The 14950-nt window shown below is 52.4% G+C and overlaps 3 protein-coding genes across 3 annotated transcripts; 1 reads left to right on the top strand and 2 right to left on the bottom strand.

The window, feature by feature from the left end:
- Positions 1-1561: 1561 nt before the first annotated feature.
- J7T54_004882 (uncharacterized protein) lies at positions 1562-2805 on the top strand (the record flags this gene model as incomplete). The annotated part of the gene is made up of 2 exons (XM_051509950.1): positions 1562-2424; positions 2499-2805. The coding sequence occupies 2 exons, from the start codon at positions 1562-1564 to the stop codon at positions 2803-2805; spliced, it is 1170 nt and encodes a 389-aa protein (XP_051359107.1).
- A 1668-nt stretch (positions 2806-4473) lies between these two features.
- On the bottom strand, positions 4474-6369 carry J7T54_004881 (Lysophospholipid acyltransferase; the record flags this gene model as incomplete). Its single annotated transcript, XM_051509949.1, has 4 exons — positions 4474-4928; positions 4988-6009; positions 6084-6178; positions 6310-6369. 4 exons carry the CDS (start codon positions 6367-6369, stop codon positions 4474-4476), a joined length of 1632 nt encoding a protein of 543 aa, XP_051359106.1.
- A 587-nt stretch (positions 6370-6956) lies between these two features.
- On the bottom strand, positions 6957-11101 carry J7T54_004880 (uncharacterized protein; the record flags this gene model as incomplete). The annotated part of the gene is made up of 9 exons (XM_051509948.1): positions 6957-7029; positions 7072-7504; positions 7565-7945; positions 7996-8086; positions 8201-8409; positions 8911-8964; positions 9304-9754; positions 10651-11022; positions 11084-11101. 9 exons carry the CDS (start codon positions 11099-11101, stop codon positions 6957-6959), a joined length of 2082 nt encoding a protein of 693 aa, XP_051359105.1.
- Positions 11102-14950: the final 3849 nt, after the last annotated feature.

Here is a 14950-nt window from a genome sequence, read left to right as displayed (position 1 = left end):
CCTCATCAGGTACCTGAGCTCGAGGAGGGACAGGAAACGGAGGCATTTCGCAACAAGTATTTAGCTCAACTGGGATGGTTGTCTGACCACAGGGCCAGCCGGCCAGGCCCCCGGCCGGTTGCGCGCGCGCTTCTGCAGGGGAAGCCTTGCTAATGTACGAGGGAATCAGGTACAGCCACCGCACTCTGACTTTATCAGTGTCTATTGTTCCGTAAGAGTCTAATACGGAGTAATTGTTGAAATTGACTGCAAAAGTTACCACTCGCCAGCATCACATTAAGCTACGTCGAGGCTACCGCTAGTAATTAGATCAGTGCTACGATGCAGATGACAAGACTGAGGTCGTTGCTTGATCAAGGGCCATGGCATGTGTCGCTGGCTATTTGCAATCTATCACTCACCGACCATACCAGAAGATGGTGAAGAGTGAAGAGGCGGTAAGGGCCCCTCTCATGTTTAATGAAGAGTGCAGCTCGATGCCATCATGGTCTCGCGGCTCGCCCAGAGCGATGAGCACCAGCGGCTGGTTGGCTGGCATGGCGGCCATGTGGCTCGTGGCCCCAATTTATGTTTCGGCGACCGACTCAGGCCCCAGGGTCGTGCCTCCGCTGCGTTCAGGCCATTGATGAGAGGCTCAGGCAGTAGCACTACAAACGTACACGTAGAACGGTAATCGTATCTAGACTACGGAGTACGTACGTATCAATAATGAACGAATGATTCATTTTTAGTCAGGCATCTCAGATTGTGCGGGCCAACCCGCATCGCGGCGACCCATCCTCACGCACTCAAGCCTACCATACAGGACCAAGTTGACCAACCCAGAGCGGCAGAGCCACCACCACCACTGCACCACTAATAACGGGCCGCCCACTCGTCTGACCTCCTTCTTCTCGACCTTTCTCATCCACCATCCAGCGCTTCTGCACCGTCACTCCTTCAAACCACATTCATTAAGCTGTTCTTGCTCTTCTTCGTTACGGGTGCGGGTGTGTGTTCCCCTCGCTTCTCTTCTTGTCACTCTTTAAACCCTGCATGATTTCCTCTTCATTGCCATCATTTCCCATCCTGTCCTGTAATTAATGCCATTACGCGCGCCAACACTCCAAAGCCTCAAGTTCTAATTTGAGTCAACCCCCGGATGAACCATCCCACGACGATACGAAACACTACGACAATACGAAGTACCGCTGTGCAAACACTTGTTTACTGAATTCAAGCGAACTTGCACTCTCCTCATTGTGTGCAACACACCTTGGCGACTTGACAACTGGATAGAAGTGAAAGAAAGTCGTCAAAACGAACGCCAGAATTCCAGGAGTGCAGCTCCCATGCTACTGTCATGAAAAGCGCGCAATTGTAATTCGATAAGAACATGTCCGTGCCTCAGACTGCTGACCTGAGTGCGCAATGGGCTTTGCAACAACGCAACGAACAGCTCCAGATACGCATGATTCCGTACAGTCCCCCCCGAATTGGCTCTCGTGGATCCGTGCAAGCAAGCTCGCGGGAGACGTCCAGATCGTATGCCGGGGAAGAAAACGCACCGCCCATCTCGCCGATGCAGACCCAGTCCGGCCCCAAAAATGCGTCCAGCCTAGCCCCGGTTCCATACCAGGACATTGACCAGGAGTCCCGGTTAAGGCGTGGTGTTTCAGGCCCAACACGTTCCCCGTCAAATCCGACCTTCGACCCAGACAATTTGAGCATGTCGAGTCGCACCTCGTCACCGCCGCCGTCGTCCACATCCTCTCGCCGTCGCAAAAGAGTCATCAGCGTCAATTCCGATAGCAAGACCTTCTCACTGCTTCCGCAATCGCAGTCCCCGTCGTTGTCAGGAGCTGGCTTCTTCGGCTCATCTCAGTTCTCCTGCACCACGCCCGAAAGCTCTTGGGGTCGCGTCTCATCAAACATCTTCCGAGTCAAGGATCGCTCCAGATCGCCCCTAACGCCGGAAACCCCTTGGACGCCGCGGATGGGAAGCGGCGTTCGAAAGCTGGAGCAGTTGCCAGATGACGGAGAGGGGCAGCTGGCTCAAACACCCGATGCCCCGAATTTCTCTCCGCCCTTGCCGGACTGCTATTGTTCCGAATATGGTGCGACCGGTGCTCAGCTGTCTAACAAGAACTCCTTTCAAACTACAGCCTCCAATTCGACATTATCCGAGAGAACAAACTTCAAGATCTACGGCGAGAGTTCTCCTGTGCGACCGGTAGCGCGAGCCCTGACGGGGGAGTACGAACGCAGCCTTGCCCCTTCATCAAGCCATTCTGGCAATTACAACATCCTCGGCGAGTCGTCCTCGGAAAACTACTCCCTCTCCGACAGCTTTCGTCCGAATACAGGCGAGAGCAATGCCAACTATGTTGTCCTCGGGCCGCCGTCGTCCGCTGGCTCGAGGCCGGCTACAAACCGGGGCCCCAGGTCAGAGTACTCTCGTGAGAGCCTTGTTGTGGCGCCTTTGCGACCTGTCAAGACAAGATCTTCTGACCGCGCAGGCGCCCTCGCTTCTCGTTCTCGCGAGTCACTGCGCCGAGGCTCTCTTACGTCCTTGGGTGCCGCCATGACTCAAGAAGCCACCCTCGCCTTGTTTGCTGGGACCTCGCCGATACATTCTCCCGCGAATACGACCAGCCAACCATCTTCCAACCGACGCGAAAGCGTTTCTTCAAACGGCACGCTGCCCAGAGCTTACCAGTGGAGTGCGGCCTTATCGACCGTCATGTCGGAAAGCGAGGGAGACAGTCTACCGCCCTCACGTTCACTCTCCATGTGGTCCTTTCCCAACCGCCGAAGCAGTACTAACAGTCGTGATCTTTTAAGCATGGGGTCCTCCTTTGGCGGTCTGGACGAACAAGCAGCAGCCGCAGCCTCCTATGCATGTTCCCCTTGGTCCCCGCCGGCGCACGGCGAACATGCCATGAACAAAGAGCACACAACAAACAACAGACTGATCCGCAACCTTGATGAGGATGGCGATGGCCTCGCTGACTTGCATACTCTGCACCATCGATCGTCTCGAACCCGGCTAGCCGGTGGCTTTGCCCACACTCCTGCTGAAAGAGGCCTACGTTCATCGGGCAGCACCCGCAGTCTCAACCCGTTCTCGTTACCGTCTTGGGTCCGTTTGTACTACGGCGGCGGTGACCAGCGGTTTCTTGTGGCGCAGGCTTCCTCAGACTCTATTCGGTCTCTTTACAATGGATCCTTGTACAATGATCCTCATTATACCGGCTTTCTGCGCAATTCACCTAGGACTGAGCGGCTTGCACCTGTTCCTGGTCCCCCTTGGCGGTGGCAACACGAGCGCACGTCAGAGGCAAATAACGAGACGCACCCTGCCACCCCGCACATTGCCTCAGCCAATTCGTGCTCGAGGCAACCTTCTAGTGCGCCCTCAATAGCACCTTCGAGCCGAATGAAGACGATAGCCCGGGTGGCCAAGAAACAAACTTCAAGCGTCTGGTCGCCTCATCTTGATCGGGACCGCAGAGCCAGCCATCTCAGCATGTGGACCCCGCCACCAGTGACCAGGTCCGTGGAGAGCGGCGCAGTCTTCAAGAGGAACCGACAGCAAATATGTTTCGTCATTGGCTTTGCTATACCATTTGGTGAGATTACCCTCTGTACTGACCAGGAAGTGAAGCGCTAACTCCGAGAAGCCTGGATGATCGCCGCCTGCCTGCCCCTACCATCAAAACCTCCCAGCGAAATGATGGAGCATAGCAACACGGTTGATCTCAACGTGGCCGGCGAGCCGGCTCTGAAGTCCTACCTAGCCCAGGAGACACTTTACCACAATTCTCGATGGTGGCGGACTCTTAATAGGGGCCTGTCTGTTGTTGGTATTCTTCTCACTGCTGCGGCTATTGCTTTGATCGTCCTGGGAACCCAACAACAGCTGGCATGAACACTACTAGTCAAGACTTGATGTCCCTTGGGAGAGCTGTGTTCTCACTATCGAACAACCGACTGTGGTGCTGCAAGTCACCATGACGCCGTTTATATTGTTTGGAATTTTCTTTACGACGTTAATGTTTGTGTATGACATCCTACGACAACGAAATTACAGGGAACGTTTCGGAATGATCCTGAGTGATCAGTTATGAGCATATTTCATGACACCTAGCGACACATTTATATATTTCTTTCTTGGGAGACGGCGCTCTCTAGTTCTTTCACAAGACTTGAGTTCTGGTCAAAGTGGAATAGGTGGGGACCGTCTTTGGAAATTATTATGTCCCGCGACGGACGTACATTGTAATTCATTCAGCTTGGCGTTTTAATTACTACATCTTTCTTTTGCGGTCTAGATCCGCTGGATTGGGTCACGACAGCCTGTTGTGTGCCTAATAGTGAGACACTGGAAGTTTCCCAGCAAGCCAGGCACTCGCAGTCCGGAGTGGACGCTCATGGTCGCTGAGTTTGAACTTGGCAGTTTCGGCTTTGATACCTGCCTTTGCCCAGTATTTCCTAGGCCCTCTCCTTTTCTGATGACTTGTTCTTGGCCTGCTTCTCTCGCGCCTCCACCTCAGCCCTGAGCTCTCCGAGGGCCTCAGTAATATCTCCCTCCGGGTCTTTGGAGATGCCGAGGATGGGGTGGCCGCCAGACATACTTTCTGTGCTGATAGTCCTAACCATCCTAGCACTGGCTCTGCCGTGCCGCTTCTCAAGCTGCCGCCGAAGCATCGCCTTACCCGGCGAGGCGAAGAAGATCAACGCTGCTATCGTCCACAGAAGCCCATAAAAGTAAACACGCGCCCACACTCGCAGGGAGTCCGACATGGACAAGATCAAGAAGGGGCAAACTGCAAACGCAAAGGTGAGTTGCGTTGCAACGTAAGTCGCGGAATCATAGATCCATTTCTTGGAAGAGGGACCCCCAGTCAATGGATCCATGAAGAAGGGACGGACGTGCCTCCGGAAATCTTGCGTGCAATGTCAGTATAACTGCGTCTGATTCGAACCACAAAGAAAATCAACTTACGCTTGGCCGCCGTCTGGATCAAACTCGCAAGCAAGAAGGTGAGGTAATATCCGGGATAGAAACCGTGCCACAGTGCGCTGGTACCAAAGGTGATCATGCTTGCTCGGAAGCCTGGCTTTTTGCCCCTCGGTGTCACCCGCAAATAGACATAGTTCCGCAGCCAGTTGTTCGTGTTCATATTCCACCCCGACAGGTATCCCCGGGCGTTCTGCGCGGTTTCCACTTGCCATGGATCGATGTTCTGAAGACGATTCCATGCAACCTTGCCAGTAACGGGGTCTACACCAGCGTAGCCAAGACCTGCCAGGATACAGGCGCCCTCGGTTAGGGACCAGACTCCGTAGTACTTGAAACGAGCCACGAGGCCAGTCATGTACAACATCCACACACGACGAACAACGCCATATGTCATGAAGGAATCCGCGACAAGATGCTCGTGGCTGTAGGGACCAGACAGCCACATGAACAGACCGATCCACAGAAGGCCCGTCAAAGCCTTCAGCGTGGCTGGAGTGCCGCTTCGTGGGATCCTGCGCTTCTTTCGAACGGGTGGCTTTTTCGCAGGATCAACTTGCGCGGGTAGGTCGAACATGGTCGTGTCGATCCAGCGGCGATACTCAGCATAATCAAACGCCGGACCAGCGAACAATGCCGGGAAGAAGAGAACGTAGCCTGTGAAGTCCACCACAGAAGGGACTTCTTTCAACATGCGATCTTTTTGAAAGTCGGACAGCTCTTCCTCGGGCAGTTGGCCATCGGCGACATTCCAGCAGAAGGCGCTCAGCTTCATCACCAGGACCATCTGTGCGCCTGTTATGTCGACACCGGTGGGGTTGTTGAGAAGTTGGCGCCAAATGTGGCTCACGGACATGTGGCCCATTAGGAAAGCAAAGGCGATCCATGGCATATACGTGCTGTTGCGCAAAAATGTTGCGATGCAGTACGCGCCGCCGGAGCTGACAAGAAGGGTCAAGGCGCCATCCCACAAGTCAAACAACCCGACCAAATAAAATATCGAAATGCTGCGGTCATGTCAGGACGGCTCAATCGTTTGCTACGGCTTTGTTGTATAGGCGCTCAAGGTGATAATTCGTACCCTATACTGAAGATGTTCTTTTGTTGAGGCTTCGAATCAGGTATCCGTTTTAGAAGCCCGGCGAGCGGGTACGACACCAAGAAGGACGAAACAAGCTTGACTACAAGGCTTGGTCAGATCTTGACCGTAGAGTAAAACCGTGAATACGACTTACGTTCGTCGGATGAAGCTCCTATAGTTTCTGCGAGGACCTCGAAAGCTACCCATGACGTCAATCTCAACACACATGGTTGTCGATGTTCGTGGAGATGTGGTTGTCCTTACGTCTATGCAGAGAGTAGAGCATTACTTTCGGCGGAGATCAGACGGCTGTGCGGATCGAAACACAATATGACACGAGGAGAGCGAAGGAACTACGTTACGCCATTCCAAGTAAGGTACAGAACGCGGCAGTCGTGGATGATGTACGTAGAGGGCATGCTATGAAGGAAGGGTTTGAGCGTTTTGGAGGCGGCGGCGCAACGCATGTGGGTACAGCGCAAACAAGACCCCCATGCACGCGAGAGCGCACACGATTGGTGCACGTTACCTTCCTTGTTGTACGCAGGCTAGATCACGGCCACCATCATGTGCTTCCTTATTCAGTCATTGGATTCGTCACCTATTTATTTTCCCGACAGACCCTAAACGTGCATTGCCCTGGTATAGCAGTTCATATTTGAGTAGTATCATACTGGGCCCGCGCGTCGTGACCCGTAGTCTGTCATTCCAAGTATCTGCGTCTTGGTCGGATAGATGAAGTAGCCCCGAAACCTGACGCGAACGCGACGAAAGCTTTGAGATGTTTGATTTGGACCGCACATCGCATATGGCGTATGAAGGGTGTCGGGCCGATTGCGTCTGCGTCTCCATCTGGCCCGCGGATGGCAGCCATCACACGATGATGACAATGTCATCATATGACTGTGTGACATTGCCCGTAGGCTTGAGCTTCGACGACGATGCTCTGCCAGACAATGATCTCAGCAGCCAGTCTCTAGCATCTTACGATATCGCATCTTTGTTGCTCTGGGAGCTAGCGCTCATTGGTATCCGCGTCATCGGTAGCGAGTCTTTCGCAGCAGACGACTGTTTGACGCGAGCCAGAGCATAGATGATACCGCTGACGAAGCCAATCGCAATGGCCGACACGCTGCCGAACGTAACAGGCGCAGAAAAGAAGACAAGTCCACTGATTGCAATGGGCAATTTGTTGAGCGCGCCGACCATTGAATATGTGGTTGAAGATGTTACGCGGATACACCAGGCGGAGCAATACGAAATGAAGATCGCAGCCAAGCCTGAGTAGACAATGCCTACGCCCATGCGCACGCGAAGCTCTGGGGGGAAGTTACGTGCCAAGTTCGCGGAGGACCAGTCTTCAGTCAGCAGACCCAATACCAAGAGGACGGGAATCGTCAACAAATTGTTGTAGTACATAGCTGCGCGTGATTAGCGAGGCAGAGCAGAAGAGGAGCATGCTCGCTTTGGAAACGACTTACAATCCCAATCCTTGAAGTTCATCTTTTTGATGACCTTGCGCATACTCAAAAGGTACGATGCGCTGCAGAAGACGTTCATGCCCATCCATGCGTAGCCAGCGTTCAGCGTTGACACGGCATCCGAAGAAGAGGCAGTGCCAAAGTCGCCAGCAAGGGCGCTTTGAATATCGGCCCACGCAGCAACGACGGAGCTGATGACCATGAGGCCAAATGAGACGAGGGACAACGGGGTAACGCTGCCACCAAACCACAATACCTCGCCGTAAGCGATGACGATGATGGTCAGATTCTTGAAAATAGTATAGACTGGGACGGAGAGGTATTGTAAAGCCTTGGCGCCCGTGTAGATCATGCTAACCAGGAGGACTGAGATGGGGAACCCTGCCGGGAGTCAGTCTCGCGACGAGATATGTGGTGGAATTGATACGTACACTTCTTGGCCCGCTCCGACTCGAAGGGCGCAAGAGCTTTGATCAGACCGAATTGCTTGCAGGCAGTGATAGCCCCTGTGCCAACCATGGCCTGCGCGCTCCTGTTAGCAAATTCTCCACCACGGATATTGAATCAAACTACCTGGATGGCCAAGTACAGAAAGTTGACGTTCCAATGCTGCCCCGAAACCACATATTTGTTGACAACAGTCATGCTAATCGACGAGGCGCAGTAAGCTAGAATAGAGATCATGGGACTATTGTCAAGCTTGCTAACGGAGGAAGACAGCGTAGAGCCGCCGGATCCGTTACCGTAGGGCTTGCTGGAGGGCGACATGGACCCGAATGGAGAACGGTCTCCCGTTTTGTAAGCATGGTCAGACATGCGCACAACATAGTCTTCGTTCTTCTTGTCTGTCATTGTGATTCGTGAGCCCTTCGCGGTGTTGTCGGACTATATTCCCGTCGGGTATGGTCAATCGGCCAGTTCTAGGTTTCGATTTGCATGAAGTCGCAGGATCCGCGTTTCTCGGGTTACTTTGCGTCCTTAGAATAGACCGTTGCAGATGTTCGAGGTTCCGTCGTTTTGGTAATTAAAGAGTGGAGCACGGCGAGCGCATGGGAATGGGCAGGTTTGGTGTCGCGTGCAACTGACGCTCATGGAAAAGAATCTCTAGGTGTGTTTGACGCATCGGCGAGTATGTTGGCTGGGAGGACGCGTTGGAATGTGTCAGGGGTGCTTAGTCATTTCATGGCGCCGTTGAGGTATTCCAGCCAGTTTCTTTAGCCACTTTTAACAATGTCGATATCAATACTTGTTTGAACTATCAGCAGACAATCTACACATCGAAAATTATCTTTCGATTCGCTAAGATTCCTCCCCAATGGCTGCATCATCTTGCATCGCTAACTCACCATCAGCTGTAGTCGGGAAGTTCAGGTGCTTCCAATCTTCCAATTCTTCTGTGACTGATCTCATGCGGTCACGTATACTCTCTATAGCATAGCTACCAAGAAGAAGCCTCAATGGTGGGTATAAGCAATGTGCCAGCTGCCAAACAAGTTCAGCACACTTGACAGCACTGGTTGGTTGTCGGTCACCCAACCATTGGACCATCCTCTTCGCATGCAAAGCGGGCGATGTTGCATGCGCGTAGCTCTCGCTGGGAGGTTTGATGAGGAAATGTCCCCATGTAGGTAGAGGATCGTCGCCCGTAACTGGTTCGTCACGCCTGACGAGCCCAGGCTCAATAAGCGTTGCCTTGATATTAAATGCATCCGTTTCGTAAAGCATAGCTTCAATGAGACCTTCAACTGCGTACTTTGTAGCGCAGTACGGTCCAAGACCGGGAACACCCAAAGCTCCAGATGTGGAACTGAAGATCAGGTATCGACCGCCGTTCTGTCGACGGAAGTAGGGGAGTGTCGCGTGGATGATATGGACCGTACCCATGAAATTAGTCTCGAACTGATTTCTGAGATCATGCTCGTCCTGGTCCTCGCAGGCTCCGATCACGCCATAGCCTGAACAGTTGGCGACGACGTCGATGCGTCCGAAATGGTCCAGGGCGCGCTGTACAGGGCGCAGAACTGACTCGCGTGACCTGACGTCGCAAACAGCATGAAGCAGGTTCTCGCTGCGACCAGGGGTATCGTGGAGGTCATCCTCAAAAACGCGCCCAACAGAGACGACAAAATCTCCCCGCGAGAGTGCGCATTTCACTAGGGAACGACCCATGTGCCCGGTGCCGCCGAAGACCTAGCGAAGGCTTTAGTGCCTGAGCCCTTCACTGACACATCTGGGGGAACATACGATCCATACTAATTGATGGCTCGGTGTACCGCTTGGGGGAGGGTCGCAGCTGGCCGGTAGCTCAAGCCTCGATTTTTCGCCTGGTTCATGATGGTCGGACGATGACGGTCGTTGAGTAAGAGGGGGGTTGACGCTCATCACGGCGGCTTGAGCTGTGCGCATGCGTCAATCGACTGGAACTACAAGGTGACTGGTAGCACGCCGCCTGATTCCCTGACCATGGATGTACACATGTAAGAACGTATAAGATTGATTCTCAGGACTCGCAAATCGCGACTGATCATGATGACAGGCGAGGATACATACACTGTACATCGGCTCAATTCCGGTCCGCACCTAATCCCATCTCAACATCCCAGCGGTCACTCAAGGTCTCAACCACATATCGATCTTGACGCAACCCTTGAGCCTCGATTGGGTCCTGATTGAACATTCATCGAGATTGCTACAAACTACGAGTGGCGGAAATATGACATTGCCATCTATTTGACGGTCGGAAGGCCTGGTAGTCAACGGTGCTGTTAGCCTTTCTCTGAGCCCGCGATTTGAAGCGGCTAATGTTCAAATGGCATGGGAACAGTAAGAGGATGCAAATATCGTCTTCAGCTGCACGAGACAGGATCTACGGTCTGAAGAGGCAGAGAAGCCAAATCATAGCTTTGGCTATTTCATCGAAGGTACTCTTGAACGTATTGCTGACGATGAGTGTTGACGTCCAAGTCGGAACTTCTGTTGAGGGGCGTCCATTTGGGCTCATCTTTGAACAGGCGCATGGCATGTACATACTAAATCAGATGTCAGACTTGTACCCGACCACGAAGCCAAAGGTCGTTGGTACTCACATTGGACTCGTCCGTGGTAAAGCGGTGATAAATGCCCGGCGGCAAGATGAGCAAATCATCCTTCGCGAGGAGTACACGAACCCACTCGTCATCTTTGCTCCTGACGTCAAAATAGCCCTGTCCTCCACGTATGTAACGAATTTCCTCATCTTCATGAAGATGCTCATGGAAGAACATCTTAACCTTGTCCTCGTAAACATCTCCCATCGCCTCCGGCGAGACGCGAATCTCGTCGCGGTTCTTGTATCCTCTTTCCGCAGCAAGCTGATTCACTCCGTCTATCTCAGGTAGATGGTAATATAGAACGCCCAACTTGGCCAGAGCATCGATGCCAACCTCGCGTCCAGAATCGTGAGGGAGGCGCTGATCACCCTACGTCATGACACCGCGATCAGTGCGTGCCGTCGGGTAACGGAAAATGACATCTACTCACCGGGAGGCCATCATACATGTATGCTTTCATGGTCGCAAGAGGCCGAAATATGATGAAGAGGACTGTTCAGATGTACGGACAATGAGCCTTGAGGTGAATAACTTGAGGTTGCAAGAGTGGGGAAGATTGTGTGCACTGCATTGATCATCCGTCCGAGCCCGAGACAACGTCAACCGCCCTGTGGGCCCCTCGTAAGCAACTTCAACATGAATCGTTTCGCTGCATCTTTTGGTAAGCACGAATACATAGGAGCAGAGACCAAATTCCAATCAAAGCTGCCAGCCAATGCGTTGATTGCTTTCATCTAAACAGTCAGGGCAGAAGAGCAGGTGTCGAATTAAGTCTTACCAGCGTTGATAGAACTCGAGTTTACCCCGGCCGCTACCTTGCCACAGCTGGAGAAAACCTACAGAAAGAAGCGCACGGGAATGGATAACATGGGTTTGGTTGTTATCACGGACGCTTGCTCGAGAGTCGGCGCTCAGCACGTGGTAAACTCGCTAGCTTCGAATTCCGGTTTGCGGCCTCAATGGAAAGGAAAAGGAACAAACAGTGTCCTCCCCATGCTGTCTCAGCGATTCACTCAGTACAGAGCGTCAAGATGCTAGGATAATTTAGTATTTTCTCGAGGTACTGCGTATTCAATAGCAGGCTGTTGGCTCCAGAGCGCCGCCGCTCATGAAGTTCCTGCCAACATGAGATCTTTATCGGGTGCTCAGGGCGAGAACAAAAAGCGTGCAAGTAGGTAAGGTAATATCTCTCCCCAACAGACGGTCGCCCTTAACCTTGGCAAATTACACCGTACCTACCTTACCTTACATTGCATTGGAGCAAGCGATGCCATTTCCAGTCGTTCATCTCAGGTATGCAGCTATCATAGAAATTTCAGCCCCACGTATATTCTTCCGAGTCTGCTCCAATGTGGCGACGGCCCAGTTGTGGAATCCGCAGGTGATCGATGCAATGGAGACATCGTGAAATGAGCCTATGCTGTATGAGACCGTGTGATCATGTAAAAATGCATAGATCCTTGGCAAAGTTTGATTGCCATTCAAGAACAACTGGTTCGCCCTATTGAACATGCAGCTTGAAGGTTGGACCTGATGAACCCACAACGTCATGAGAATGCAGTGCCAGGAAGCATCACCCGTCCTATGGCGCCACATCGGGTACAGCCATATCTCTGGGCTCGGCTACTATGAGGCCGTTGCCGTTGTTATTGCCTTCGTTGTCCGCTGCGCGACCTTCGAAAAGGCGTCTCCACCACCTCGGAGGATCGAATGGTCGGGATTCATTGTGCAGTGGCGGGTACACATCGTTGAAAAAATACCAGACATGTCCTATTATCACGCCCATGATCTCGTCTCTGGGAACGCTACCATGCATGACAAGGCTGAAGCCCATCAAGACCCAAGGCAGGTACGGCGCGGTAAACACTAACAAGCCTAAGAAGCTCAAACGTGTATCGGGGTTGCGTCGCGACCAGATGTAGACGAGCGTGGAGGATAAGGGCTGGCCCAGGAAAGGCATAGAGACGAGAGGCGATAGTGCAATGAGGCTCGCCATCGCGTACATGAGCAGCCAGGAAAAGTGAGCAGGCGATCGACCAGAAGATTCTTCGAGTAGTCGGGCGTATCGTTGCAGGAAGTATACATGGAAGAGCAAATCGAGTGAAAACGGTCCGAAATAGAGAAAAGTCGTCAATAGTCGCCAGTACTGCCAGCTTCGTCAGCTTACGCCCGCAATCATTCGTACGTCCAAGAAACTTGTCTCACCTGTGACTTGCCAAAAACGGCGCGAAAGCTGAAGAACAACTGAAACGGGGTGACCATATGACACTGGACAAGAGCGCTCGTCATGATGGTCGCAGCGGTCCACCAGCGGGTACAAATGGGCATCTCCCAGAACCAAGTTTCGAGAGGCAGCCGCCCACCATCCATCATTTGGTCCATTGGTCCAGCCGGATGATGTGAGGCTTGGTGTGTATATTCCTTACAGAACAAAGACCTCTGGGATCCAAAATGACGGTTCAAGCCGCCATGAGACTTGGTGACCGGAGGCGTATTGCGCTGCGGAAGATGAATTTACGTGGTGTTAAATGTATGCGCGGAACTTCTTGCGAAGCTGCGAGTACGCAGTAGATGGAGGTGAAGACGATTATGTACTAGGTAAGTTTGTGTTTGACCTAGAAGAGGCGAACGTGGCAATCCCGCCAGTGCCCCACCAGCAGAGCGCCGTGACCGCGTTACCTTACTAGATAAGGTAAGCCAGCTAAGGTAATTAATTACCTTATGCCTGATGAGGCTGAGCTCCAATTCAGTCCAACAAAACCATGAATGATGATCGCCTCAGCTACTCTGTACGGATAACCTTGTTGCTCCCTTGATTGACGGTCGTCGACTGGAGTTCGTGGGAGCAGTGGCTGATCGGCCGCCGCCAAGACACGAGAAGTGGCGCGAGTTTTCTCACAGCAACCCACCAGATTCAATTAAAGTCGCGTGGCTGGGATACCAACGCGTCGCGACACCTTCCGCGTTATGCCCGCGTACTCAATCCTCTCATACGGAGTACATATCACATTTACATTGCCTTGAGTCCAGTTTCCAGGAACACCACACGAAAGTCCTTCGATTTTTTTTACAGCTTGCCTTCCATTCAGTCAAAACCCTCGCCCTGAATTCCTGGGAATACCACAATGGCTGGCCCATCGACAGCCGGCAAGCGCTCACCAAAGGCAGCCCTCACGAGCCAGGCGCAGAAGCAGCGCGGCAGCAATCAATGGCGCCCTTCAGAAGCAGACTACGCCTCAAAACCACCAAAGAAATTCAAGCCCAGGCCTGAAGAAACGCAACGTAAATACCTTGTCTTGCACGAGCATCCGTCATGCTCTTGAAGCTGATTTTACTCTACAGTAGGCGATCCAATTTACCGTTCACCTTTAAAAACGAAACGCCGGTATAAGCCAGGGACGGTGGCTCTACGCGAAATAAGGAAATATCAGTCAAACACTAAACTTTTGGTATCCAAATTGCCGTTTGCTCGAGTGGTATGCCTCTGCGCTCGGTTCGCCGAAGATTCAATGCTGACTGATGGCATAGTGCCGTGAAATAGGTCAGACATGCAGACCACAGGGCGCTGAATTCCGCTGGCAAAGCCATGCGCTGCAGGCGCTACAGGAAGCCGCAGAAGCATATCTTGTGTATCTATTCGAAGATGCAAACCTCTGTGCCATCCATGCGAAGCGCATTACCCTGATGAGGAAAGACATCATATTGGCACGCAGGATTCGGGGGATACAAGGAGGGTTGGGTTAAAATCCGAGCGGACGGGAAAGCCAGGGACCGACCGTGTCTTGGAGAAGAGCGTTTGTATCGGGAAGCGATCGATGTGGTGCATTTGGAAGTTTCGGCGTTAAGTGTGATAGATACCATTGGGGCTCAAATATTCGCTTTGAATAGAGACGTGGCTGGCGAATAGGTTGGTTGGCTAGGCTTTTGTTAGTGTCCTGCTCCGCCTGCTGCTCCGTTGCAATTGACAACAAGTGGGAGCAATTCTGCTTCTTGTTGCAATTATCAACAGTGATTCGCTCGAGCTGAGTTGAACGATATGCTGGCATTTCGTTACTTAATTAGGTCCTCAGCTGCTCGTGTGTTGAGACTACGGACACGAAGCACCCAATTCTAGCGTCATTCTTCGTTACGGAATGAGCTAAGTCTTGACGTAATAAATGCTCGACCTGAGCCCGCGTCGCCCAGTCAAGGACTGAACTCTTGGGACCAATGTCCAACCATAGCCTTTGAGCAAAGTCAGACGAGCCTTTTACTTTTTACGATATGAGTCGTTCAACCACATTTCGTCGGGCCACGC

Source organism: Emericellopsis cladophorae (genome assembly GCF_022114955.1).
Source record: "Emericellopsis cladophorae strain MUM 19.33 chromosome Unknown NODE_76_length_80834_cov_110_703716, whole genome shotgun sequence".
Lineage (NCBI taxonomy): Eukaryota > Fungi > Ascomycota > Sordariomycetes > Hypocreales > Bionectriaceae > Emericellopsis > Emericellopsis cladophorae.
The sequence above is the reverse complement of the archived record's forward strand: the minus strand, read 5'-3'. Positions and strand labels throughout refer to the sequence as shown.